Source organism: Pagrus pagrus (assembly GCF_965226575.1).
Source record: "Pagrus pagrus genome assembly, chromosome: 8".
Lineage (NCBI taxonomy): Eukaryota > Metazoa > Chordata > Actinopteri > Spariformes > Sparidae > Pagrus > Pagrus pagrus.
This window is the reverse complement of record NC_140192.1, coordinates 22,888,668-22,914,479: the sequence shown is the minus strand read 5'-3', so window position 1 is coordinate 22,914,479 and position 25,812 is coordinate 22,888,668. Positions and strand designations below refer to the sequence as shown.

The following is a 25,812-nucleotide window of genomic DNA, read 5'->3' as shown; positions in this document are numbered from 1 at the left end:
GAAAAGTCAAACACAAAATCACCTTCTGTTTGCAGTATTTATCAGAGATAGACACGTGAGTTTGACGAATGTGATGGCTCCTCCACTACCTCCCCACCGTGCGCACTGTCCGGCACTCTCTCCACTTTATGAATGGATGGGTGTGGCACTGGTGACTAGCAATGAGGCTGTCGTCACTGCGCTCTCTGATAGACACTGGCGTGCTGTCGGTGAAGGCTGGTCTAAGAGTGAAGCATAACTGGGCTCTGCCACCGCTCGGGAGAGACAAGCAGAGGAGGAAAGGGGAGGAGAGGAGAAAGAGAGAGACAGACAGACAGAGACAGCTGCGTCAGCCCACTCCCCCAGCGAGGACTAAACTTCTGGCCAGACATTTGGTGAGATAAGGGACTTGGATTAAAACAGAGGGTGCGGCGGAACAGAATTCAAATATTGAGTTTATTTATTTATTTATTTTTTAAGGGATATTTCACTTTAAACATCGGAAGTGAACAAATCATTTAAATGGGAATCATTAGAGATGAGATGAGACAGATGTGGCGAGGATGAAATGCGTGCCAGCTGGGGGAAAAAAAAAAAAAAATCGTGGAAAAATCCCTCGGACGTCTGTGATGTGAAGTCAGTGTCGAGTCATTATTTAAGACTAAAAAAAAGACTCATCCAGACGTGACGATCAGCACTGCTGCGTAAAAAAAACCAACAGCCAGACAAAAGAAAAAGTCGAGGCAAGGCAAGGGTCTGCTGCTCCATGTGCTCCCTCCTTGTAGGTGTGACAGAAACAACAAAGGGACGTGGAAAAAACTCGCATCAGGACCACAGGCGGACACCAGCCCAGACAGATCTCAGAGCACAATAGCGTGGAGGAGAGAGGAGAGAGGGGAGGGAGCGCGAACAAGACCATGTCTGCAGGTTTTGCAATATGCAGCAGTCTTCATGTAATTACATTCCTCCAGGCGTCTCTCGGCTGCAACAGTCGGGAGTGTTTTTCTTCTGTCGGCTCCGGCTGATCTTCAGCAAACACGCGCGTTTAGAAACCGAAACGACACATTTAAAGGACGTTCAAGTCCGGGCTGAGACGGAGCAAGTGTGAAAACATGTGAGTTGTGATCAGATGGTGTCATCCAGAGGAATGCTCAGAAGTGATCGCATGTGTTTGTGCCTTGCAGTTTCATGGGGAGAAGCAAGAGACGAGCGCTGCCCAGAATAAACTGAAGGGGCGACGGGGCAGCGAGCGGAGAGGTGTGAACTGGAAAGTGGACGTCGAGGCGAAAGAGAGCCGAACTGATTCCAGGAGGTGAATCTTTCAAAGGTAGGAGAAACGCTCACTCTGTGTTTTAACTTGTGATGTAAAGTGTGCTCGCAACAATGCAGACCACATGAGGATAGATAAGATAGGGGCTGCGTGCTTTGTTAGTTTGGGTCGTGCACAGTTTTGCACTTTAGGACTTGAGCAGCCTGGTTTCTGACACCTGCTCAGTGTTAAGATGACACCAGATCTGAGGTGTCAGACGCCAAAACCTCATGAAGTCACAAAACACAACTTATCTTGCTTTCACTTGGGTAAAAACTAATATTCAATATGAGATTAATGTGGGCGTGTGACTTTAAATCAACCCCAGACGACATTTGGACCACACTGATAAAAGTCATGTGGCCTCTGCCCGACGGGGCCCAGTTTTGGCAAGTCAACTTATTACCGTTATAGAATCAGGATTATGTAACGAAATAACATCTTCTTTTTAACTTTCTGCTTCAGTTCTTTGTCTTCTTAAGATGTGGAGATATTGAGTTAAAACTGGCTTACTCACAAAACAATATCCAAGAGATATCACGCAGTGATGCAATGAGCAATGATAGTGATTACATTTTAAAAATAAATAAATATATAAATCCAAGTGTCAATATACTATACCAGGCCTGTCCAAAGGGGGCCCGCTGTAAGGTTCAATTTGGCACGACAGATGGTTCTAGGGAAAAAAGAGGAAAGAAATAATGAAGGAAATTATAATAACATTTATGCGGCTTTAGTTTTTGTGAGGTAAACTACTCATTAAATATGTAGTGACCGTTATCCCAAATTATTAAATATACATCATAATCAGAGCATTGTGGGCAAAGTGACTCAATCATCGTCAATACAAGCCCCAGGTCTGTAACAGTCTGTCAGACAAGACTGCAAACAAAACTCATTGTGTCATAAGAATGCTATGTGTTGAAAACTTGTATCTTGAAGTAAACACGTACGTAACGCCGTGATCCTCCCCTCTCACTGAAGTTACATAGTGCAGAAACAAGTGATGGGGGGCGGAGTGGCTGAGACAGAGACACCCTGTTGCAAGACGCTGAACCATCAAAATGATTTTGACGTTGTTATTTTAAGGAAAAAAAAGTTGATAAATGTTGGTTGTAAGTTTCAACAACACTGATACCATCTCATCATAAGAACCTCACACACCCTCCTCACACCCAGTGTATTTCTCTGTGGGAACATTTAAAAAAAGGCTGCATTAGATAACCGTCTTTGGCTCTGCCCTGGTCTGCTTTATACTACTTTAATCAGCCTCTCTTTGGTGATACATTAATCAACCAGTGAGTCAGTCTGTGTGGTGCAAAAGTTTAGTTTGCTTGGCTTGGTTAAATACAGAATCAGATATCTCCACCACCTGCAGCCTGGATGAGAGAGTCCAGCTTGAAGGCATAGCTGAGGAGTGGAGTCACTCAGTGTCCACAGAGCCAAACAATGGCTACTGTAGTTACTGTATGTGTTAAAGCACACAAAGGCCGGAGTATGGGAGGAAACTTGGTATCTCTGACAGCAGCCGAACACCATCCAGCTATCGGCTCCGCCAGCAATACCCACAAGAGTTGAATATTTCCAATGTTTTGGGTCCGTTCTCTTCATTCTTTCCTCCACTGTGAGCAGCGAACAGATGGTGGGTGTGGGGGGATGGTCTGATAGAGATGGTCTGACATCAGTTCCTCCACTCGGTCCCACTCCTCTGTGTTTTTCTATCAACTGTGGAATTTGAACCATTCTTCCTTTGGGTTGAGGCCCGTCCCTCCGTCTGCCCCTGCTCAGAGGAGTGGGTTGAATCCAGAGTGGGCTGTGAGTGAGTGAGTGTGTGTGTGTGGGTAACTGGGGCTTTCCAGTAGGGTTGCACAGCAAACATTCCTGGCTGCTGGATGGCCGTCTAGTGGGCCAAGTCCACACAGCTGGGAGTCATATAAGAAGCTGTGTCTTTGTGTGAGTTGAGCGATATCACACACACACATTCGGTCACATGCACACACATGCTGACGCACAGAAACACACACATAACAGAGCCCGCACCTCCCCTCAACTGGATCCGGGATGGCTGGAGAGGAAGGTTTACATGCATGTATGTATACAGGGATGGAGGGTTGTATTTAAGTGCTAAAGTGATCCTCATAGAGCGAGATAGACACACACACAGACACACACTTGGACACCAACTCAGGCATTCACACACAGAAAAAACTGACAGACAAACCTCACAGTCACCGTACACAAGTGTCTTCTTCTCTCACCAGCACCACATGATGTTTGTCCTGGTAAGTAAGTTTTGGAGAGGCAGAGAGAGAAAACAAGCTCGAGAGAGCAAGAGAAAGAGGGAAGCAAGCGATTGTGCTGGTGATGGCAGCTGTACAGTTTGTTTCTCTCGTATTGGCTGCCTCTTTGGTTGTTTTTTAAACGGGGTGTCAGTGAGCAAAGAATGTGTATGCAAGAGCAGAAAGCAGAGTGAGACAGCAAGGGGAAGTTAGAAAAAGAAGAAGAGAAGGGAAGAGAAGAGAAGAGAAGAGAAGGAGACTGTTTGGAAAAGGGAATAAGAGAGAGAAATTCAGTTGTGGAGGGAAGAAAGAATGGAGGAAAAAGGAGTGCAGATCCTGAGGAAGAGGGACACGAAGGGGTTTTGGCTGAGAGGAAATTAGAGCAGAGCAGGCCGAGGGAGCGAGAAAGAGAGATAGAAAGCAACCGAGAGAGAGTATGTCAGGCGCTAGATTGCATTTGACTGTAAACATCGTAAATCAGAGGGCAAAACACGTTGCCTGAACCCTTTTTCACCTCGCTCCGCTCCCCGCTCCCTCTTCTAAGTTTGAACCGGAAAAGTGAAGTTTTGAATAGAAGAAATTAAAATAGAAACAGCCGACTCTTCCACGTCTTTCCTCCTGTAGAGAGGTGCAGAAAAGGCTTTCCTGCCTTCTCAAAGCAAATATACCCTCAACTTTTTCAGAGCCGATTCCACATGTAAAACTTCTTTGAACATCTGTCTTGACTTCCTCTAATGTGGTAATCAGCTGTGCTGTGTCACTAGCACTCCCACTCTCTCTTTTTACTGTGTGTGTGTGTGTGAGACTGTGTGTGTGATTAGCTTTACAGGCCTCTGCAGTTGGCATAAATTACAGCGAGAAAACAAATTACATTATTGTTCAGGTCTACTATACAATAAAAACAATATTGATAGAAAATCCCACACGTATGGCTGAATACCCTGCATGTCTGTATCACATCATTTTATTTAGGAAGGAGGTCAGACAGCTCACAGTGTGTGTGAGGGAATGAGCTGCTCGTGTGTGTGTGTGGTGAGAGACTTGGATAAGAAGGTGTTGCATCCGCAGCGAGGACAGGACAGGGCAAGGCCAGACCAGGCGGGTGAGAGGAGATAAGAGAGCCAGTTGGTTTCAGGGAGGGCGTCCTCATCCGGTCGTGGTCACTCAGACAGCTCTGAGGCCAGGGCCTGACATGGGCTTGTGTACAGAGATACAGGATGTCTGCACTGATATGGAGGCGTGTGACACAAATTCACTGTTGACAGAATATTTATGCTGCAAGAGTTCTTTCATTTTTGCTAATTAATGAACAAAAATCACACCATTTTTCTTGCGCATGTCTTCAATCCACCTCGAAAATTCAACTGTACTGGTTGTTTCTTTCCTTTAGGGAACTCTGCCTGGTCACATGCTCTACATGACAGATCACCGCAGGCTTGAGATAGGACAGGGTCATGGTGAGGGTCGGTTAGCATTCCAGCTGAAGAGGAACAAGGCTGTTCTTTTAAAGAACATAGCTGGTAGATTTATATTAAAAAAAGGGTCGGTTGGTGTGCGCTGAGGTTTTAGGCATATTACACACATGCACACACTCATAATAGAGTGCTACAGGGTTGCCTTTTTTGTAGGCTAACCCGAAAGTTAGCATCCCCCTGGTTCCCCCTGCGAAAAGCCTATTGGATTTTTGAATTAAATTTTGGATTATTGCTGAAAAACTCTGACATGATATTTCCAAGTTTTGTTCAGCAAAATAACCTCCATGAATGAAGACTTTTACATTTTTTTGAAACGTGAATGAAATTGGCAGAAGCGAAAAGCTAACATTAGGCTGTAAACGAACTACATGGTGGTCGCATGACTTCAACGTCATGGACTTTGAGACAATGGAACCGGAAGTGCAAACATGCTAACTCAATTCTGGGTTTTTTTCTGCTGCTTTTATTCACTCATTTAACCCCCACACATGCACACATACATTAGACACACGGTTAGTCCTTACATCCGAATTATTCTGCCACGATATCTGTTTAATTTCACCAAATCTCTGTTATACTGAGATCATGTTGGGCACTTGCACGTGTGTTTAAAAAGAGACAGCGTGTTATGCCATAGACACCAAGAGGCACAGCTTGGTTTCTTGGCTGTAGCTCCTCTCTATTTATGTTCTTGTTTGTGTTTGTGTGTGTGTGTGTGTGTCCGTGTGCTTCTGTGTATCATGGTGTTGTGGATGTATCACTGCAACGGATATATCTTCCTGTGTATCTGCATGCATATTTTTGTATGTATGCAATTTGATCCCTGGGTGTCTCTTTCTTTAGCATCTGCTCCTCTCATTTGTGGCGGATGGTTGATCCCCTTGGGTGAATTGGCTCCAAAGTCATATGACTTCTATGAGGATATGCCAGCTACGTGTCAATCACAGGAGGTCGTCTGAGGGTTTTAAAAAGATAGTTGGGTGTTTGTGTTTGTGTGGTTGGATGGGTGTGGTTGTGCTTGCATCCCCTACAGGACTTAGGGGGCTGACCCACGTACTTACCACTTCCCATGTCTGTAGGGGACCAAACAGCCCCATATGTCTGGCTTCTGTGTTGTTCACACGCAGTGGTAATCTCGAGCGTCTCTCATTTTCATCGCCTCGGCCGTCTCATTTTCTTCCTGATTGTTTTCACGGTACTTGTCTGCCTGTCTGCTAGTCATCAGCTGTGCGCTTCATTAATTGAGGATGAAGAAATCCCAATCAACACCTTCAGTAAGACCAGTGATTGGCTGCGGTGAGATAGAGTGAGGTAGAGGAAGGGGGGGTTTGTTCACAGCTCTATGAGAGAGAGAGTGTGAAAGGTGCCACTGCGTGCTTGATATCACTTAGACGTATTTGCGCTCATGTCATGTGTTAATGGGACACTTCAGATCAGATGTGATGGAGAAAAATAGTCAATTTCCGTGACCTCTCTCGATCAGGAAGTGTACTTCTCTGCATACATCTTCGTCTTGCTCAGCTCTCTGCCGTGCCTTCCCCACACCTTAACGGAACCACGAGGATGCATCCGAAAATCAACACACCCAAACTCATTAGCAGACACACACACAGACGCAATGACTCACACAGAGAAGCATCCAAACTCCCCAACCCACATTTGGAAGCACCTTCATAAAGACATAAACACATTGACACATGCGTATGCTCTTGGCATGTCTCCATCTCTTTCTGTGGTAAGAACTGAAGGGCTTTAAACTAATCTGTAGTGAGAGAAACGCCCAAGGGTACAATTCCTGCTAATCAGAGTCAGACCAGTTTCAGTGTTGGCCAAGGCACTCATGAAACCACAGGATTTTAATCCGTAATTGTTCCAGTGTGTGTTCTCGTGTGTTCGTGTGCACAGGTAAAGGTGTTTCCCACCACAGCTTTTTTTAAAGATATGCATTGTTTGCTTGTCTTTGAGCACGTAAACGCCCAGAAGCCATTTGATCGAGAGCTGTCTGGTTTTTGCAGGTTCAGGAAGCTGATGCAACCTGACTGACACTCTCACTCTCACTCTCTCTCTCTCTTTTTTGCTCACTCGCTCGCTCACACACACACACACACACACACACACACACACACACACACACACACACACACACCAGAATGGATGAATCAGATTGGATAACTGAGGGTAGCAAGTTGCAGATGAGAGCGTTGCCTGTGTTTGTCTGACTTCAGTCTCTGTGGTTTGCTCCTCCATTAAAATCTGAAATTGACTCACCAGTTATTGTGCGGTTTGTTTAGTCAGTTTCAGCTTGGTTCTATTTTTAGTCACTACGTACTTCAGGGACCTTTCCCTCAATTTCAACAAATTGAAGGGAAAACTTGAGAAACCTTAAAAGCCATGTTTCGTCTCTGCTTTTATTGGGCATTTTTATGCCTCCGTGCCGGGGGAAAGCCTTGGCCAGAGGCATTATGTTTTTAGGTTGTCGGTCTGATATCTCAGGAAAACCTTGAGGAAATTTCTTCAAATTTTGCACAAATGTCCACTTTGATTCAAAGACAAACTGATTGGATTTTGGTGGTCAAAGGTCAAGGTCAGTGTGACGTCACATCCATTCATCCCAGTCATTGTGAACATGATATCTCACGAACGCCTGGAGGGAATTTCTCCAAATTTGGCAGAAACGTCCACCATGGAATATGGATGAACTTTGGATTTGGTGGTCCAAGGTCAAAGGTCATTGTGACCTCATACAACATATTTTTGGCCTAGCTCGATAACTGATACGCTAATTATGACAAAATTTAGGATAAAATGTTGAAGTGATGACATTTTATAACCAAAAGGTCAAAGGTCAACTTCACTGTGACATCATAATAAGTGTTCTGACCATTATTTAAACATCATAACTCAGGAACAGCAACTTCACTGCTGCATGGAGGCACACAAGATGGAAATTCTGTGTTGTGTTGTGTTGTTCCACTCCAGTAGCAATGATATTTAGAATAAGTACAACGATGTGTAAACCAGCCATAGTTGTAAATGTAAATCAATACAACATACTGGAACCTGGAGAATGTGTGAGTCGTAGCTTGTGTAGTGATAGATCAAGCATTTTCAAAGTCTGAGACTATGGGCCTCCACTTAGACAAGCTTGGACAAAGGCACCCCTCGCCCCTCTTTAGTTAAATTGCTTGGTTTCACCTAATTCCTGGATGCCTGTTGGATGATTGTGTTATTTTATTCCAGAGACACTCAACAATTGAGCCGTGATGGAGTCATATTGCTGTTTGACGTAACCTCAGACGTCCCAGAATACATACAAAAAAGCTTTGTTTGAAGGCGTTTATTAGTTTATGGCTTTGAAAGTGGTCAAATGATAACATTTCCGCAAATTACTGTATCTCTTTGACCAAATCACACCCATTTAGGCTATTCGATGTGATCTCCCTTTGATAACTTATGTAATATTTTTTCCACTTCCATTCACTGAGCCTCCCACTTTGAAACCCTCTGATCTAGATAATAAATCACTTTCTAAATCAATTGTGGTCATCTGAGGGCAGACAATTTTTAAATTGTCATCCAGTCTGGCAGCGAAATAATCTCCCTCTTTGTTTCTCTCTCTCTCTCTGTGTCTCTCGCTGTAATACATCTCTCTCATTTTAACATAAATATTTAATCAATATCATCAATATCATTCCTATTTAATATCATGTGCTACTTAATACCAATGCATTTCTCAACAGAGGTCGTGTTATGCAGCACTATTGACTTCCTTTGTGTTGTTATGCTCCATAATGGCTGTTATGGTTTACTGCTAAATTGCTTTTTACTTCCCCCTCGATGCAGCGATCGATGATACAATGGGGACATACTGGATATCTAAACTAAGCCGTTGAAAGCCATAAGGAATTCTGTTGGTCATTTTGAGATACTGCATAGTCCATTTTGTGCACAAATTGTATCAGTGTGCTCCATCTGAACATTTCTCTGGTCTGAGTGACCTCTGTTCGCAAGTGGTTGGGATTAGCTGGGATCAACAGTAATGCACCATCCAAAAGTGCTTCCACTCTGCTGCCCCTTGCCCTTATTTAAATGATTAAAGCCTGTGTGGCAGTGCTGCAGCTTGGCAAGTGAATGACATGTGGTCACAGTGTGCGGTGACTATTGTATGCCGGTTGTGTCACCAGGCCACGGCGCAGCAGTGCGGAAATAACCGGACACCAGTATAGATTTTTCCATCACACTATTTTGGGATGTCTACTGTGCATAGTGTATCAGCTGTGTGTGTGTGTGCGTGTTCTGTCTTGTTTAATGATGTTCCCACAATCGGAGTTACATGTTGACCTCCATTTCGACAGGCTCAAGCAGCATGTATGGTATTGCGTTCCACTGCTGTCAGGTGAATATCGGATCTCTATATTTGGTGATTCTTTGCGTTTGCAAGGCGACTGAAGGCTGTCGTGGCTCCTCTACTGCCTGAGAAAAAGCTTTGACCTCTCAGGGTTATAAAACCACCTCAAAGCCCTATTAGATGAAACCAAAACTGCTCTGCAATTGACATGAATGCACTACCGATTTTGTTCAGTCTGAGGTGCAGGGCTTTCACCTCACAACAGGTTTGTTTTTGTTTGTGCAAGTGCAATACAATATGAGGAACTCTGACAAACAGAGCAGCACAAATGGATAAACAACATGCCGGCTATTTGAAGAAAACACAACAAAGGACCTTCCTGTTATGCCTCGACTCTCTGTTATGTGGTTTATTTGTCTGTTTGTGTCTAACTCTGTCTGTGATTTTTTTTTTTTTTTTTTTGCTTTTTACACTCCTGTTCTCTCCCGCCCCTCGGTTTCCTCCTCTCTATTTCTGTATCTGTGAACAACAGTGCGCTGATACTGGATTTCGTAGCATGATACCGATATAGATATTGAGGATTAGTCATGGTGAAAAAATAAACTGGATTTCTTTTTTTATCTCCTTGAGCTTATTAAAAAAAAGGAATAAAAATATTTCACTCTTTAGTTCAACTGGTCAACACTGTGTCGTTATGCAACCTGTGATGAGAGGTTCCAGCTAGACTTTGCTTCATTTCGAAAGGGTCACAAGCCAAAAAAGGTTGGGAACCTCTGCTGTAGAGTGCATTGCAGAGTGTGTCGGGTTGATGTGCTGACTGTGTGCAGTGTGATCTCGGCAGGGCTGCAGCTCTGCTTCTCTGTGCCAGACTGAAGTCCAGAGGTGTTTGGTTTGGCTTCACTCTCTGTTTGATCAGGCTGTTTCTGGAATACTGACTGACCTGTGCTCGGGCCAAATGGATCGCTCTCCTCACAACTTTTTTCTTTGCTCCTTTTTGTGTCACATTGGTCAAAACTTTGCACAATTTCATTCCATCTTACGCATTTCGAAAGAGTTACAAATCCAGCAACACAGCTGTCCCTATTGCAACTCAAACAAGTCGTTAAAACAAGAGGATTACAGGAATGAGCTCCATTCGCCCTCGCTCACCTTCTCCTGTTTGTTGTCTGATTGCAGCCCCAGTCCAAAGTTTACTCGGATACATCCTCACTAGTGTGTGAGAGTGGCTTCGGACCTGTCTAAGGTTCAGAGAGGTTAGCAACATCCCCAACATCACCACAGGTAGCAGTGAGGTGTGAATGCTGGTATTGTTGGAGAGAGCTTCTGGCAGGTTACAAATTACAGTACTTTGTTGTTTGCCACCCATTGATCTGGCATTAATGGACTGGTCAATAATGCTCTTAAAAGTGCCTTATAGTGTACAGTGCTGTAGCGCATGACGTCAGCTTTCATGGTAACCTAATCACACTGAGCAGGATTAATGCATCCGCAGGGTCAGTTGAGACTGCAATCTTGTCTTCATGTTGTTTGATGGTATGTTATCTCTTTACCTGAGAGTATGTGTTGTTGAGATGCTGAGTGTGAGATGTATGCTGTTGTGACTTTCATACCGTGAGCATTACGAAGGCAGCCATAGCAAATTGATTTTGAGCTCCCACTGGTCATCAGTAAACACCAGGCTTCAGTCTTTGTCCCTTACATTAAGCAGGAAGTGCTTTTTACCACAACTGGAAGAGGTAGGATGCAAAAAGGTCTAACACCACTTTAGTTTAACGTGGGATTTCCTCTTTTTACTCTGCTATTACCATATTAACAAGCTCCAGGCACAAAAATGTCCCATTTAAGACACTGTGCAGGTTGTCCAGGATAACCTCCTCCTTTATCCCGGCTGATTTAATTTTCTAAAGGACATATTAAGAAGTTACTAGGGAATATATCTGGGTGATTAGATCAATTTCAAACTGACATTGAACCTCTGGTGTATCTGGGGACTAGGTGTTAGAAATCTAATCAGATGTGGCACAGAGGACATGTTCAGTGGATTACACTTTGTTCAAGACATGATATGGTAGAGATGTTTGACACTGTTATGACCTCGGTTAGACAGAATCCCACAATAATCCTCAGCCTGCTCTTTATACTTCTATGTATTCGTCACTCTCAGCTTTGGTGTAAGTCTCAAAAGAGGCTGTGAGTTGTTTTGTGGTTTCTTTGTTTTTCTGACAAATAGTGTCATCCAACATTTCTATGGGAAGTGTAGATGAATGCTAAGTAGATAACCATGGGATTACATTTGTTGGCATTGGTATTTGAATGCTCATCATGGGTAGCATTGGACCACCTGAATACTGGTGCAGTGCCTAAAGGCTCACCCAAAAATGAAAATTGAAGTGAAGTTTCTAAGTCTACCAAACATTTCTGGAGCTTCACAGCAAAACGCCGTTGAAGCATTCTCCTAAATAACTGAAGAAGACAGGGACTTCTATTTAGGAAATACTACATACAAACCAAACATAAAATGGCTCCATGCAGCTTGTCCAGCTCCCAGAAGCCCAGAAATCCCAAATTTGAAAAGACGATATTTACACCCTTTTTCCAAACTGAAATCTTTGCTGTAGCTGCTAAGCTAAAAGTGTTAGCATGCACCCCATCTGAAGAGGGTGCACAAGCTCGGTAATGTAAGTAATGTCTTTGCAAATCAATTTGGGATCATGGAGATTCCAGAGACTTGTGTAAGACGAGCCATATGGAGTCATTTTATGTTTTTTCCAGTTTTTTATTTAATTTTTTTTTACATTTTAAAACAAGTCCCCAGCTATTTCAGTTGTTTCGGAGAGGGCTGCAACACTGTTTTGCTGTGAAGCTCCAGAATTGGTTTGTGGACTACTTCTGCAGTCCGTGTCCTTAGAAGTGAAGAGCTGCTGATGTTTGATCCCTTTCTACCCTGACCTCAGCTTCTTAGCTTTACCCCAGCTCTGATCCTATATCCACTTCTTATCTGACCTCCATATCCATTTCCATATCTGTCTCATCCCTCAACCTGATTCTCACACCCCACTTTGACGTCATCTCCAGCCCAGCTCTTGACCTGGGCACCTTGATTATCTTCATCTCTATAATGCCTTCAGACCTGTACAGCCAATGAAAACACAAATCCCCTCACTGGCCCAGCACTCACTTCCTGATGTAATTAAAGTGATCTTTCTCTTTACTGGCACATTAAAAACATTATCTAGTACATGTGTTCCAGCCACTGTTATTTATGCAGATCACTTTGTGGATATTCTAATACATGGAAATATAAATATTAACATTTGCTCCCAATTTTAGACAACCTATTTTATCGTAAAACCCACCCATCCAGTACATATAATACAGTGTGAACTGTGCTCATACAAATGCACTACCAGCCTCATCATAAGGGCAACACTTAAATGTATGCTTGAATTCAGATGTGCTAATTTCCCAGCGACGTGAACTATCACTTTAAGGGTGCGCAGCTGAAGAGAGCCTTAATAAGATTAGCCCTGCCACTTGACAGCTACAGCTTAAGAGTCACCTCTACTGACCTGTGTGTCTTTATCCAGCAGAGTGTGCATGTGTATTTGTTTGTGTGTGTTAAATTGGTGTTTGTTATTGGTAATCTGCTTATCTGTACCTGCGTGTTTAATTAAATGTAAAAATCGGTCTTTTTCGTTTGTGTTTTGTGTCTGTACATGAGCTCTGTCATGCCAAGACAGGCGAGACATGCCTGCGCACCCTCAATCCCCTCAAGTCAGAAGCAGACAGTATATTATGACTTCGGACTGCCTCTACTTTGCACAGTTTGTCTTTAGCATGGGAGATTTGTGCCACTCAAGAATTTAGAGCATCCACTCAAACCGTCAGCCTCTTAAAACACCCTGTCCACCTTGTCTCTTCCCAGTCAAACTCCTGTCCTAAGGCGTGATTTAGGATGATGGAGGCAAGGATTTTAAACAAACAAGAGAGCAAAGTCTGTGGAATCACTGGAGTTTCCTACTTTGTGATGTTTAGACTACTGCTACCAAGGATAACCACAAGAAAGCTGGGGTAACTAACCTGACATGTGTATGGGCTGGTGGTGGCAGATGTGCTGTTGGTGGTGGTGGCTGGGTGTGCCAGATGTCACATGACTCTAAATGGGCAGTTTTGGCAGTCTGAGGCGAGCTGCTTAGAGAGACGGTGAGGAATATGCAGCTCTGTGTTCTTGTTCAACCCAGGCACCACTTTGCAAAAGCCAGGCACCTCAATGTGAAGCATTTTAGTTGGCATTAAAATCATAATCAGAGGTCTGTTTATTCTCAGGCAGACAGCAGGCAGTAAAACACGCAGAACCCCACCGCCACCACCACCTACCCCACCATGCCTTTCTCCTCCACTCATCCCACCTCTATCCAGCCTTTGCCCCGGGACCTCGAGCCACTTAACATTCCCGACATATTCCACCATCATGGCCCATCATCACCAGCACAGACTTGACCTGATCATATATCACTACGAGAGTCAACCAACTCTTATTTGCAGGCAGGGAGTCAGACTCAACAACATTTCATGTCATTCTACATTCTGTGGCAATGAGGGAATAATACCTCAAGACAAGTATGTCAACAGAAAGTGTTTTTTCACTCTTGTCTTCTGTTTGGGATGCTGGAGACCTTGGACACAGTTTACAGTAATAGCTCATAAATCCTAATTGTACCTCACTCCACCTGATGACCTTTCTTATTTTATGAGAGCAGATACAAATATGATGTGTACTAGATGACTGATGGTTTAAAAGTACACAATAAATAACATACCTCTGTGCAGGGGGAATACCTAACCTCACATTTGAGTTCCTTTTTTCTGCCATGTTTGTGGAAATGGGATTTGACTTTTGACTTAAAGAAAACCTATTATGCTTTTCATTTATTTCCTTTCCTTCAGTGTTTTAAAAAAAGTTCTTTTGCATGTAAATGATCTTGAAACGATCCAAAAAGCCAAAGTCCACACCAATGGGAGTTCTTCTCTCCCGCAGAAAACACTGCTCCTGAAAAGTCTCATCAGTAGTCCCGCCTTTAATTCTGTGACTTTGTGACATCACTCTATGTCACCATGCCACACATTTGCGCAATTTATGCCTAGCAGCTAGTTTGGCATCTAAGAAGTGGCTCAGGTGTGTGTGAGCTGACCAATCAGAGCACACCGGGTATTCAGGAGGTATGACAGTATGAGAAAACATTAGTATGTAAACCTATTGTAGTAACCCAGAATAAAATGGTGAACCTGAAAATGAGCATAATATGTCATTAGATTAGATTAGAAGTATATAGTATATAGTATATATATAAGTATATAGTATATAGGTGGCAGAATTCTCCAAAAGAAGCAGAAAATAGTCTGTGACCGCCATTTAGCATAGAAAGAAGATTTAGCATACATATACATTTTTGTTTTTTTTAGAATGGATTTGTTTTGACAAGGCACAACTCATGAGGAGCATTTAAGAAATAGTACATTCAGTAGACTAATCTGCTGTCTTCTTGTGTTGTAAGCAGTGGACTAATATGTCTTCATTAGGGTTCAATGAGGTAACAACAGCTGGTCACACACATGGAGTTTTCTAACCAACTGTAGATAAGACAATCAGCTGATAACTTAGCACGTAAACAATATTCTCCCTTTCACTCTGTCTGTCTCTCTCTTTCTGTACTTTCTCTCCGGCCTTATCTAGTGTTGAATGTTTTTCACTTAAACTCACACTCGGCTAACATGCCCATCACCCAACGCCAAATAGGCCGGCTGTTACAAAACACACTGTGTTTCATGCCAGGGTGCCGGCTCTGGCAACACATCTCAGCCACCTCTCCATGTCAAAGTGTGTGTGTATGTGTGTGTGTGTGTGTGAGAGAGAGAGGGAGGGAGAGAGAGAGAGAGAGAGAGAGAGGGAGAGAGATTAAGAGTGGGAATGAAGAAAGAGATTCAGACTCAGAGAATGACATACACTAGATGTATGTGTATTTCTGTGTATTTGTCAATTTATTCACTGTGCTTCTACCACTGACCTTCTAGGGATGCCAGTTTCCCACAAACTCATTTCAGTGTGTCCCTCAGTCTCACCCATGACCTCTGAATTTTCTTCCCAGAGGAACAAATTCAAATTCCTAAGTCGCTACATTTTTCTTGTCCCTCTGCAAAACAAAACAGCATGCTTCAACAACAGGCCAATGATCTCATACTTTAGAGCTACATACAATATTTACATCTGGTATGTAAGGTTTGTATGCGTGTGTGAGTGTGTGAGAGTGTGTGTGTGTGTGTGTCAGGGCTGAAGGTAGAACTTAATCTTTGATACTGTTACCCACTGCAGCTCTGACCTACTTGTGTCAGTGTACGGGGCTGCATGTCGACTGTTTTTCATTCAGTGTGTGTTGCGTTTGTGTGTTTATTAGCGTTTGGGACGGTGTGTGTTCGAGGCGAACTCTCTGTGGACGCGGGGAGTGTGAGAAGCTGGGTGTTTTGACAGCTTTAGAACAGTTCCAGTCCAGTGCTGAGGCAGGGGGTGTGCGGGCCTGTTGGACAATCGGGCGAGCTGTAGGGGTGAGAATGGGGTCAGTGGAGGAGTGGACAGGAGGGGATGAGATGAGGGGAAGAGTTTCATTTCAAAATGCTCCACGCCCATTAAAATCATACCTGATATCCATTGCTTAACCTTAAATAAACTGATGATGTCATCTGAAATCAATCCAACTGAGCTTTACCGGATTCACTCGCACCATGTTGTAACAAGTAGAGAATTTTACCCAAACACCAGCAAATTATTTCCCAAGAAAGGGTTTTTAAAATAGGTCAGCGTGGACTGGTATTAACTTTTAGCAAGATAAAAGTATTGTGATAGGGAATAGGGCATCGTCAGGACCCCAAATGATACAGTCGATCATATGATTTCTCTTCAAATGTTCTTTGCGAGCCATCACAGCCTGCAACTAAAAAAAAACATATGCTTTAATACTTATAGAAATGATGTGTTTTCATCTTAATAAATAGAGGTTAATATGTCAATCCTTAAATAAAACTAGAGGAACATTGGATGGCGTTGAATATGCAGCAGACTGAGTGTTTGTCCACGCAGCAGGACACTCCTTGTTGAGGTAGCCATGCCAAAGAGTGATCTCAGCTCATTCTAACAAACTTTAATCTCACCAAAGTGTAAAAAGCCATGGGAGCAGACTTCCCACACAGTTAATAAAAGAGCGATAAAGCTCGTAAACAAAGCCGCACAGTCCTGCTTCGTACTACTGTAGCTGAAAAGGCCAGACATCACCTCAGCCTGTGCTGCTTGAGAGTTCTCTCACAAGTACACCTCTCCAACAAAGGGGCTGCCTCTCCACATTTCTAAGCCCGCTCAGTGCCTGTGCTGTTGAACCCCTGCTTTCTCCTGCAGCATTCCAGCCCATCTTTCATGCTGTTTCATTCTGGCCATGCCAGCCAGGTCAGGGGGCAGTGTTTTCTCAGGGCTTCAAGACAACTCTGGACAAAGGGCTATAAAATAGACATCTCCACTGATTGCACATTGAAATCTTGTTCACTTAATTGAGGTGTCAATGCTGTGTAATTGCATGTGTGCTTTTGCATGTTGGGCGCAAGCAAGTACATGAAGACACACATCTTTATGAGGTGAGCACAAGGGTCAAGTAATAGATTTGTGGTTTGCTAACGCATTATTCATGGAACTCTTTCACTATCTTGGTTTATTGTCTGACAGGCACTGCTGATCTTCAATAGGATCTGTCAGCTCTCTGTGCAGGGGCCTTGAGTGACAGCACTGACATAATGTAGCAGAGAGAGTTTACGTACACCTCCTTTGTTTCAGGGAGTTCAGTACCAAATTCTACCAGTAGATGTCTGTCTTCAGTCTCCCACAGCCATGAAAGAAAGTTCAGACTGTCCAGGATGCCCACAAGGCCAACCACTGCAAAATGTTCTAGATAAACTGTTTGATAAAATGTAATCTAATACAAATTCCACTCTGGCCTCTTATCTTTTGTTTCAGGCATGGTTGTAATGAAAGAGAGTGGCACTCAAAACAATCTTGCATCGGATAACATGAAATTTACAAAGCAGTCGAAGTTTAAATTAAAAATAGCTTTTCCTGGCAGAATAGGGAGGTATTTTTGCCCCTCGGCCACATGGCAGCGTTTTCTTCCCTGGTGCAGCTTAACATTCCTGAGATGAATTCCCAGACATTGAGATCTTGGAAAAATAAAAGGGTAAAAAGCGAGGTATTTTCCACAGCGATCCATCATCTGTTTTTTTTTTTCTTGGCTCCTGTATTGGCTTTTGTGGCAATACACAATTGTTGCTATGTGGTAGCTAGTTGCTATGCTTGAACTCCCAGAATAACCATAGAAGAAAAATTGTCTCCATTGCCCATGAGTAATAACTATTGCATCATTATCTGGATGTTTGTTTTGGTAGGGGATGACTGGTGTGTTTGAGCAAGGATTAAAAGAATAATTAAGCTTAAATCAGATCCATATTTATAACTTTGCACAGTTATTATTTTTTTTAATTGTAGTATTTAAAAAAGAGAAAAAAGAAAATGCGCCCTATCCCTCGTGTCTGAGTAATAATGCCAGCTGAGAGTCATAATGACAGTCTGCAAGCAGCTGAGCAGTGGATGTGAGTCCTCCACCAACAAAAGGCAGCATGCTCTGCGGGATGTTTTGAGTTAACAGGACGGAAAGAGCACAGTTTCGGGGGCGGGGATACTATAAACTCTGAAGGATGTGATTGGCTGTCGTGTTCTAATCTCTGATGACACCTTCGAGTGCTCCTCCTCAGCTCCGACATCCGACATTTCAAGCCGTGAATTCACTTGTTTGAAGTGTCCACACTCTTTTTGTCTGAGGTAATACTTATGTTGAATGCAGCGATAGATGCCTGCTTTAGATTTTAGATGTCACACAGCACAGCTGAAAAGAGAAAGACCAGGGATTGAATTTGACGTTTAAATCAATGCATAAGCAAACCGGTAACATGCAGTCACCTTTCCTTACGAGCCACTTCTTCTATGCAGTCAAGTCTGCCCTCAAATTGTGTCGCAGTGGTGCAGGTATGGTATCGATTATAGTGGAACCTCAGGAGCGCCGCTAAATACCTGTTTTTTCTGACAGCACCTGAACGCGGCACAGGATGAGACGGCCGACTTGTGTCGTGACGCGGAGCCGTGGGGGCGTGCCTCTGAGGAAATCAGCTGGGGAAACAACAACACAGGAGGGGGTGGCTCACACCAGGAAAATCTTCATGCCAGTTATGTTTAGATTTCTTTCTAACGAGCGTCCGTTTAAAGTCAGCCCCGCGTTACATCCGGTCCGCAGCAGCCACTCGCTACTTGTTGACGCCTGTGAGACGCTCCTGGGTTAAGGAGGCAGCGAGGGGAAGTCAGAGGGGAGGATGTGACAGGGCAGAGGTCCCGCGCGACAGACAGTTATATGTGCCCTTTGACGAACAACGGGACCACCGCGACCGCCTCTTCGTTCCACTCGCGTCTTTGTCCGGTTTGAGCGACCGGCTGAACCGCCAGCAGAGTGGCATGTGGGTCAATTCCGGAACCGTCGGAAGGTAGGGACCCCTCCTGCAGAGACACTGGGTCACATGCTTCCCGATGCATTTCTTGTTGTGCACAAAGCAATCCACGCGCCGCTAGAAACGACCCTTTATCATCAATCATCCGCTGTGATCCATTCATTTCACGGTGTCCTTATCGTTTCCTTAATGGGGCGTTAATCCTCCTGTAATAGCTCTACAGCGTCCCTGTAATCGTCCCGAAGGCTCTTACACTTCATATGTATTAAATAGTTTTAGCATGACATGATACAACAGAAGATTATTGTTCCTGCTTTAATCCCACATGTGCTGCTGTTATTAGAGCATTTCGATAGAGTGTTGTAGTGCAGCGGAAGGGCTTGGCACATTACGCAAGTCTTATCAGCGCATCGTTTGGGATGTAGGCTGACATCCACCTGCCTTTTACAACACTGATATGTGGAAGACATCTAAGCACCGCGCTGAATGAGGTGTGTATCCGGGGCTTTATCTATGGATGACAGGAGATTGTCTGGTTTGTTGAATCGGTTTCCCAAAAAAAAAAAAAAAAATATGAATGAGCCAGGTGGTTATGAATGGCTGCGGGGAGAGGGAGCGCACGAGGTGCTTTTCATTGATGAGTGGAGTGATGCTACACTGGAGTATTTACTGGAACAGCACGCGGATCATAACGGTGACAGTAAACAATAGATAGCTGATAACGTGCGGAATCTCATTCTTTAACACCGCACTCATGCACGCACACGCACGGATATGCACACACACTCACACACACACACACACTGTAATGCTGATCCCGTCGCTGTGACGTCATGATAGGGGTAGTGTTACGCAGGTAGCTGCTCGGCTGGTGATGAAGACTCTCCTCTGCCCTGAACTGACTGAAGACAGATTATTCTACATGACATCTGACCATGTTTTAATTTCCAGTCATCAGCAATTAATCATATCTGCAGCCTGTGGTTGCATAAACACTTTGGCACACGTCTTCCATATTGTGCAATCGTTGTGTTCTGGCCAGTATCATTTTCTCATGAAAAGATGTCTCTTAACGGCCACCCCATGAGTGGATCTCATCCATTTGTGGAAACACCAACTGTTCAAAATGTCATTATTTCTTTAAATTTTTAGATTGATTAGAAATCTGCTCATTCAATTCTCTTTCTGCATCTTGGTAAAACCTTTTTGTGGTTTTGTTTTAGACAGTCCATCACTGCTGCTGTTAATTAATCAGTGATCGGGGCTGTCGTTATGTTAAGGGTCAGATGGATCTGGAACAGAACTCCTTATTGTCCTGGCCAGGCACTATGCCCAACGCTTTGACTGTGTCAACAGCTTTGAGATAACATGCAGTGCAACACTGACACACCCACATGGAAGAGTCAGCCAGCATCAGAAGTACTGCTTGAATCGGTCTGATCCTAGTAAGCTTTAACACGGGCCCTAGAGCTAAGGTGGAAAAAATATGTTGCGCTTTTTTGTTCAGCACTGTTGGTGGTATGTTTGTAAGCTGTATGATAGTGTGATTAGGGTCCTGGCTATTTCTGAGTTGTAAGGCCCAAGGTTTTATTATATATTCTGGCCCATTTTAAAAGGTATTCTACATTATGTTTAAATCCCCTGTCACATTCCCAGAGGAGGTAAGTGGCCTGGAATATCGTCTTCCAGACAAACTTAATCCACCTCCCCATCGACAAAGTTGCTGTAATATTTGGGTCATTGACTGAGTCACAGTTGCTTTGACTCAACTCCAGAGAAAACCACAAATGCCACACTTCCTATTTCCCAAATTCTCATTTGGAAAACGGAAACCATGTTTATAACACAAGATCCTGTGTCGTGCATGAGGTATTTCAGAGTATGAACAACATATATGTATATGGATCTTTGAATTAAGACTGAAAACAGAGTCAAAGGAATCATAAAGTACTGTTATGTCAAATGGCAAAGGAATAGACAGCTTATCTGTTTATGTTATCCGAAAAGTCTTCATAGGAAAATGGTAAAAAATGGGTGAGAAAGCAGTAGAGGTGATAGAAGACAAGTAAGAATGACAGAGAGATATTGTATAGAAGAATATTGGATTGGATGCTGGAAAGTATAGGGGTGTGGAATAGAAACTAGAGTTAAGACAGCGAGAGAGATGGCGAGAAAGAGTAGGAGGAAAATATGGACAGGGGAGGGAGGAGGAGGAGGAAGAAGATGAGGAGGGATAAAGGAAATGAGGGCATCAAGAGGAGCCTTCCTGTGTTTACAAAGCATTACTGCAGCAGGGTGAGGAGGAGGAGGAGGAGGAGGGCTCTCTCAAAGCAGACAGACATGCTGCTCCCAAAGACCCTCTCATTCATTAGGATGGATGTGTACATATCGCCGCCTGCCACGGGCCATGCGGTAATACCAGTACCATCTGCAGTGGGCGAGGCAAGTACGTGCAGGCCTGCATGTGTGTATGTATGTCTGTGCTAGTGTGTATGAGTCTGAGGGCTACTGTCAGCCATCCAGGGAGCCAAGAAGAGGCCACAGACCAGGTTATGTAACCAGTCTGTGCCAGCTGCGCCTGTGGCAGTCACTGTCAAACACCCACACAACACACACACTTTTCCTACGAAAACAAGAGCACACACGCTGAAAAAGTACAAATGAGTAGACATTTTCCTTTTGTGAGCGCGAACCTTTGCCAGAAATAGTCATTAAAGAATTAGGTTGCACACATGATTGCACATGTATCCATCATTTCTTCCAACAATTACACATGGACACTCCGACTATGCAGCCAAGCCGGAGATAGTGTAAACCCCAGAGCTCTGTGTGAGTGCGCAAGTGTTCGCCCATGTATAATGCGGGTGGAAATTGGGGTCATTTTTGTTGCAGGAGTGGCAGGCGGCTTCGTCACGGCGTCGGGGGTGAACTTTAGCCTCAAGGAAGAGGACAATAAAAGGAGGCAGATTTGAGCTATGGAGGGTTTTGGGATGAACGGTTGCAGCCAGTGGATCGCTAAAGGTGTTACATAACGGAGAGATGGAGACAGAGGGGGAAGCGAAGCGGGTGTGGGAGGGCCGTCTGCTTAATACTGCTCCTTGATTGCAATCCAGAAAATTGTGAGGTCACGGCGAGATAGATGGATAGATGGCGGCTGATAAGGGGGGGCGGAGGGAGCACGATGAGAGGAATAACTGGGACAGGACAAGGAAGAGGGGTGGGAGGGGAGAGGTTACTACCAGACAATGAGTGGAGCGAAGGATGGGATAACTGTGAGCTAGAGCGTTCAATAGGAGAATAAATACAGAATGGGAAGGAGAGTGAGGGAGTTTGTCAGCAGGTCAGAAGGTTTGGTTGAGTGGGCACAGCTGGGACCAGAGCAGACAGACCTAGACCGACTGAAGGATAAATGAAAGGATTTAGCAAGGAAGCAACGGGCCCGTATAAAAAAACAAAAGATGCCAGGAACTCTGCAGTGAGACAGAGCTGTAATCCATCTCCTTATGAAACCCCCTCTGGCCTTAAAGCAAAGCCATACTGAGACGCACACTGTCCAAATTATGCATGAGCTTCTTTGTCTGTCTGGTCCTCCTGCACCGAATACAAACGCGCACACACGCACAGTCACGCAGACACTGACTCAATCCGTGACATTCCAGAGTAAACCAGAAGGTCGGTGTTTGTGTGTTGAGTGGGCGTTTGAGTTCCCGTCACAGTGTTCCTATCACTGTGGTCTTGCCTGTACCCATCAATATGCCACTGTAAGAGTAAAGAAAAAAACTGGGTCAGACTCTCATCCTCTCTTCCCCACACACATTCCTTTGTCCTCGCAGCCTCCTCCTCTCCTGCCTTGCTGGGAAGATGACACTGGCCAGCAGATGAAGTCTAGACGTCTGTGTGTGTACAGTTCACTATAGGTCGTTGGCTAAAAATGAAACCTGAGCTCTACGGCTTCTCTTTCCATTCCTCCGAGCTGCACCGCTCCGCTCTCACAGTTTCCGGCTTCTGCTCATCCTTCAGTCATGCAATTAGAAATGATGGCGGACGCTTGTGAAAGCTCATGAAGTTAGAGAGCAGGTGCGTATCTTTCAAGTGCAGTGACGTGCGAGCTAAACGCAATCAGGTTGTGTGTGTTGATCGACACATGGCCGGAGTCTTTGCCCTGAGCTCGATGCGAGGCCTCAGATGGAGGCTGATATCTGGAAGCCGGGTACTGTTGATCACCCTGAGAAACTGTCCACGCCATCACCACCGCTGCCTCCTGGTTACATCACTGCTCGCATCATTCCGTGCCTCGCAGGCCAGCCCTAAGCTCATTACCACATGCATGCACATTGCACGCACGCCCACACGCAAACACACGCACTGACTTTAGGACTCCCATGGGTCTGAAGTTGAAAAATGTTAAACTTTACTCTCCTCTGCCGTCTCCTTGTCCTCTCTGAGAGAACCTCACATTTGACAGTAGAGGGGAGCGTCAGCAGGAAAAGCTGTGATTTGTTCCCTTGAGCAGCCTCAGTTATTGTTGGTCTTGCCCTCTTGATCCTAATGGCATGACTGACTGATTCTAATGCTGTGCTGACAGTCCCGCTCTTTCTCTCTAAGACTCTAATAATCCCCTCCCCGCCTTGTCTCTCCTGCAATCCCTTTTGCTTATCTGCTGTTTCATTGGAAACGCTGGGAATTAACGTTACTATGCATCCTCTCTCTCCCTCTGTCTGTCGACGCCTGTTACGTTTCACTCTTGCTCTGCTCACATGTCCTTGGTGACATATTGTGGATGTTACAGAGCCGCTTGTTCAGTCAGGTTTTCATCTCTCTGTTCCTAATAAACCACCATGAGGACTGCTGCTTTGGCAGCTGCCATGACCATTAGGCAGATAGCTGTTAGATAAGTGCAAGGTTGTGGTACCATTTTATTGCTTCTTCTATCTCTCTCCTCTACCTGTAGTACGTGTCTCTGAAGGTGTTGCAGCAAGACAGGTGGCAAGGGAAAAAAGGGTATTTATAACTCTGAAAGACACAGTTCTATCTGTTCCATATGAGCCATTCAGGAAACGGCCTCTTTGACGGAGACTTCATTTCACTTTCTCTTAGACAAAGGTAGGCTCTCTGCGCTGTACTTCCTGCCTGACGTAATCAGGACTTCGCAGGAAATGTTTTTGTTGTTGTTGACAAAAGAAATCACAAGACGAATGAGGTCTTTATTTCAGCAGATTGGAGGTTTGTGTGTGGACATGCTGAGAAGGTCACTGCTGAATAGCAGGCTGCAAGCACTGGCTCATGTGTCCGATGAATAGATGCCATTTTTAGCTACTGGTGTCTGTCAGTGCTGGACTGAAGTGTTGCACTGGAGTCCACGTCAATGGAATAATAAGTGATGCCTTTATGAATGTTTCAGATGCTCTATTTATGGGGCCTTGGGGTGGGTCTTTGAACTAGTTGCAAGGACGGATGGACTGATTAGCTGACTACAGGTCTAACTCTCTCTCTCTCTCTCTCTGTGTTTGTGTGTGTGTGTGGAGGCTGATTATGTAATAGAGCAGATTCTACCAGGAATGTTTTAAAAAATGGTATTAACATGTGTTTTGACATGTCAGAAATGTTTGTAAGCAGTTTATGGAAAGGGGATTTTGATAAGCTTTTTACAGTGATGTTTGCTTTCTGAAAGGGGAAGTCAGTTGAGCTGTGTGTACATGCATAACCACCTCCGTCTTGTGCTAAGGTTTAGTCAAACGTGTAACCACACTTTCTTCTGTGCAAGCCTACAGTAAATATGTTTGACCCCTAAAGAGGATGCACAGCTCCCCCTGGGCTCATGAATGACCTGGAAAGTTAATTAAAAAAAGTGCCTTGTGGCGGATTTTATTGTTTGCTTTTGTGTGACGTTTCATCGCTTTTGCATTGTGTTTCCTGTGAAGCAAAGATGCTATCAATGCATCAAAAGGGGAACAGATACAGAGTAAAGACAGACAGGGGGAGAAAAGGACAGTGAGCTCAGTGGAAGTCTCTTTTTGTCTCCCTGTCTTTCTCTCCCTCTCCCTGTTAGCTGTTACAGAAATAGCTCTGCGGTCCCTCTATTCCTCAGCCTGCGAACCATGTGTTCTGTTGAGGAGTTTGGCAGGAGCTTCTGTGCACTGGTCAGTACAGCTACGGCAGCTTAGAGCCTTAACAAAGCGTCCCTAGCCCGGACTGGACCGGAGTTAGAAACGACTGCACCTGACGCCGGTTGTTTTAAATGCAGTGTCATTCCTCCTGGGGTTCTTTATCAATGTGATTTTAATTTCCCATGAATATTGAATTAACCTCTTTTATTTCCCTCTCCCTCCCCCTCCTATCTCTCATTCTCCAGGGCCCTCTCCATGGATATAGACACAGACTATGAGCGGCCCAATGTGGAAACCATTAAATGTGTGGTGGTAGGGGATAATGCAGTAGGCAAGACCAGGCTAATCTGTGCCCGGGCCTGCAATGCCACCCTCACACAGTATCAGCTGCTTGCCACCCACGTGCCAACCGTCTGGGCCATCGACCAGTACCGCGTATGCCAGGAGGTGGGCACACCAGAAACACACACACACACACACACACAGAGTGGAAGGAGGCACATATAGACAAAATTGGGTACATTTTGCATTTGTAACATAGGTAAAAACATGTCTCTTCAAGACACTGAAGGCTTAACTTCATTCTAAAAATGTTGCCTATGCAGCTTGACATTGTGCAGGATTTTTTCCCCTCTAGCCGAGTGATTGCATAATCCTTCAATTCCACTAAAAACACAAACATCACCATGAAGTTAAGACCTTATGACCTGATTACAGCGGTATGTGT

General features: G+C 44.4%; 1 protein-coding gene across 3 annotated transcripts in view; it reads left to right on the top strand.

Moving 5' to 3' along the window:
• The first annotated feature begins 238 nt into the window (after positions 1-238).
• rhobtb4 (Rho related BTB domain containing 4) overlaps positions 239-25,812 on the top strand; it is a 44,745-nt gene continuing 19,171 nt past the window's right edge. Inside the window, exons 1-3 of one of the 3 annotated variants that reach the window (XM_084360158.1) lie at positions 239-374; positions 1,164-1,306; positions 25,331-25,532. In XM_084360158.1, the coding sequence (XP_084216284.1) occupies positions 25,341-25,532 (192 nt within the window). In that variant the 5' untranslated portion in view covers positions 239-374; positions 1,164-1,306; positions 25,331-25,340. Of the gene's footprint in view, positions 375-437; positions 1,094-1,163; positions 1,307-18,656; positions 19,015-25,330; positions 25,533-25,812 lie in introns of those variants that run through there. The other 2 variants (XM_084360159.1, XM_084360157.1) reach the window with 2 other exon arrangements.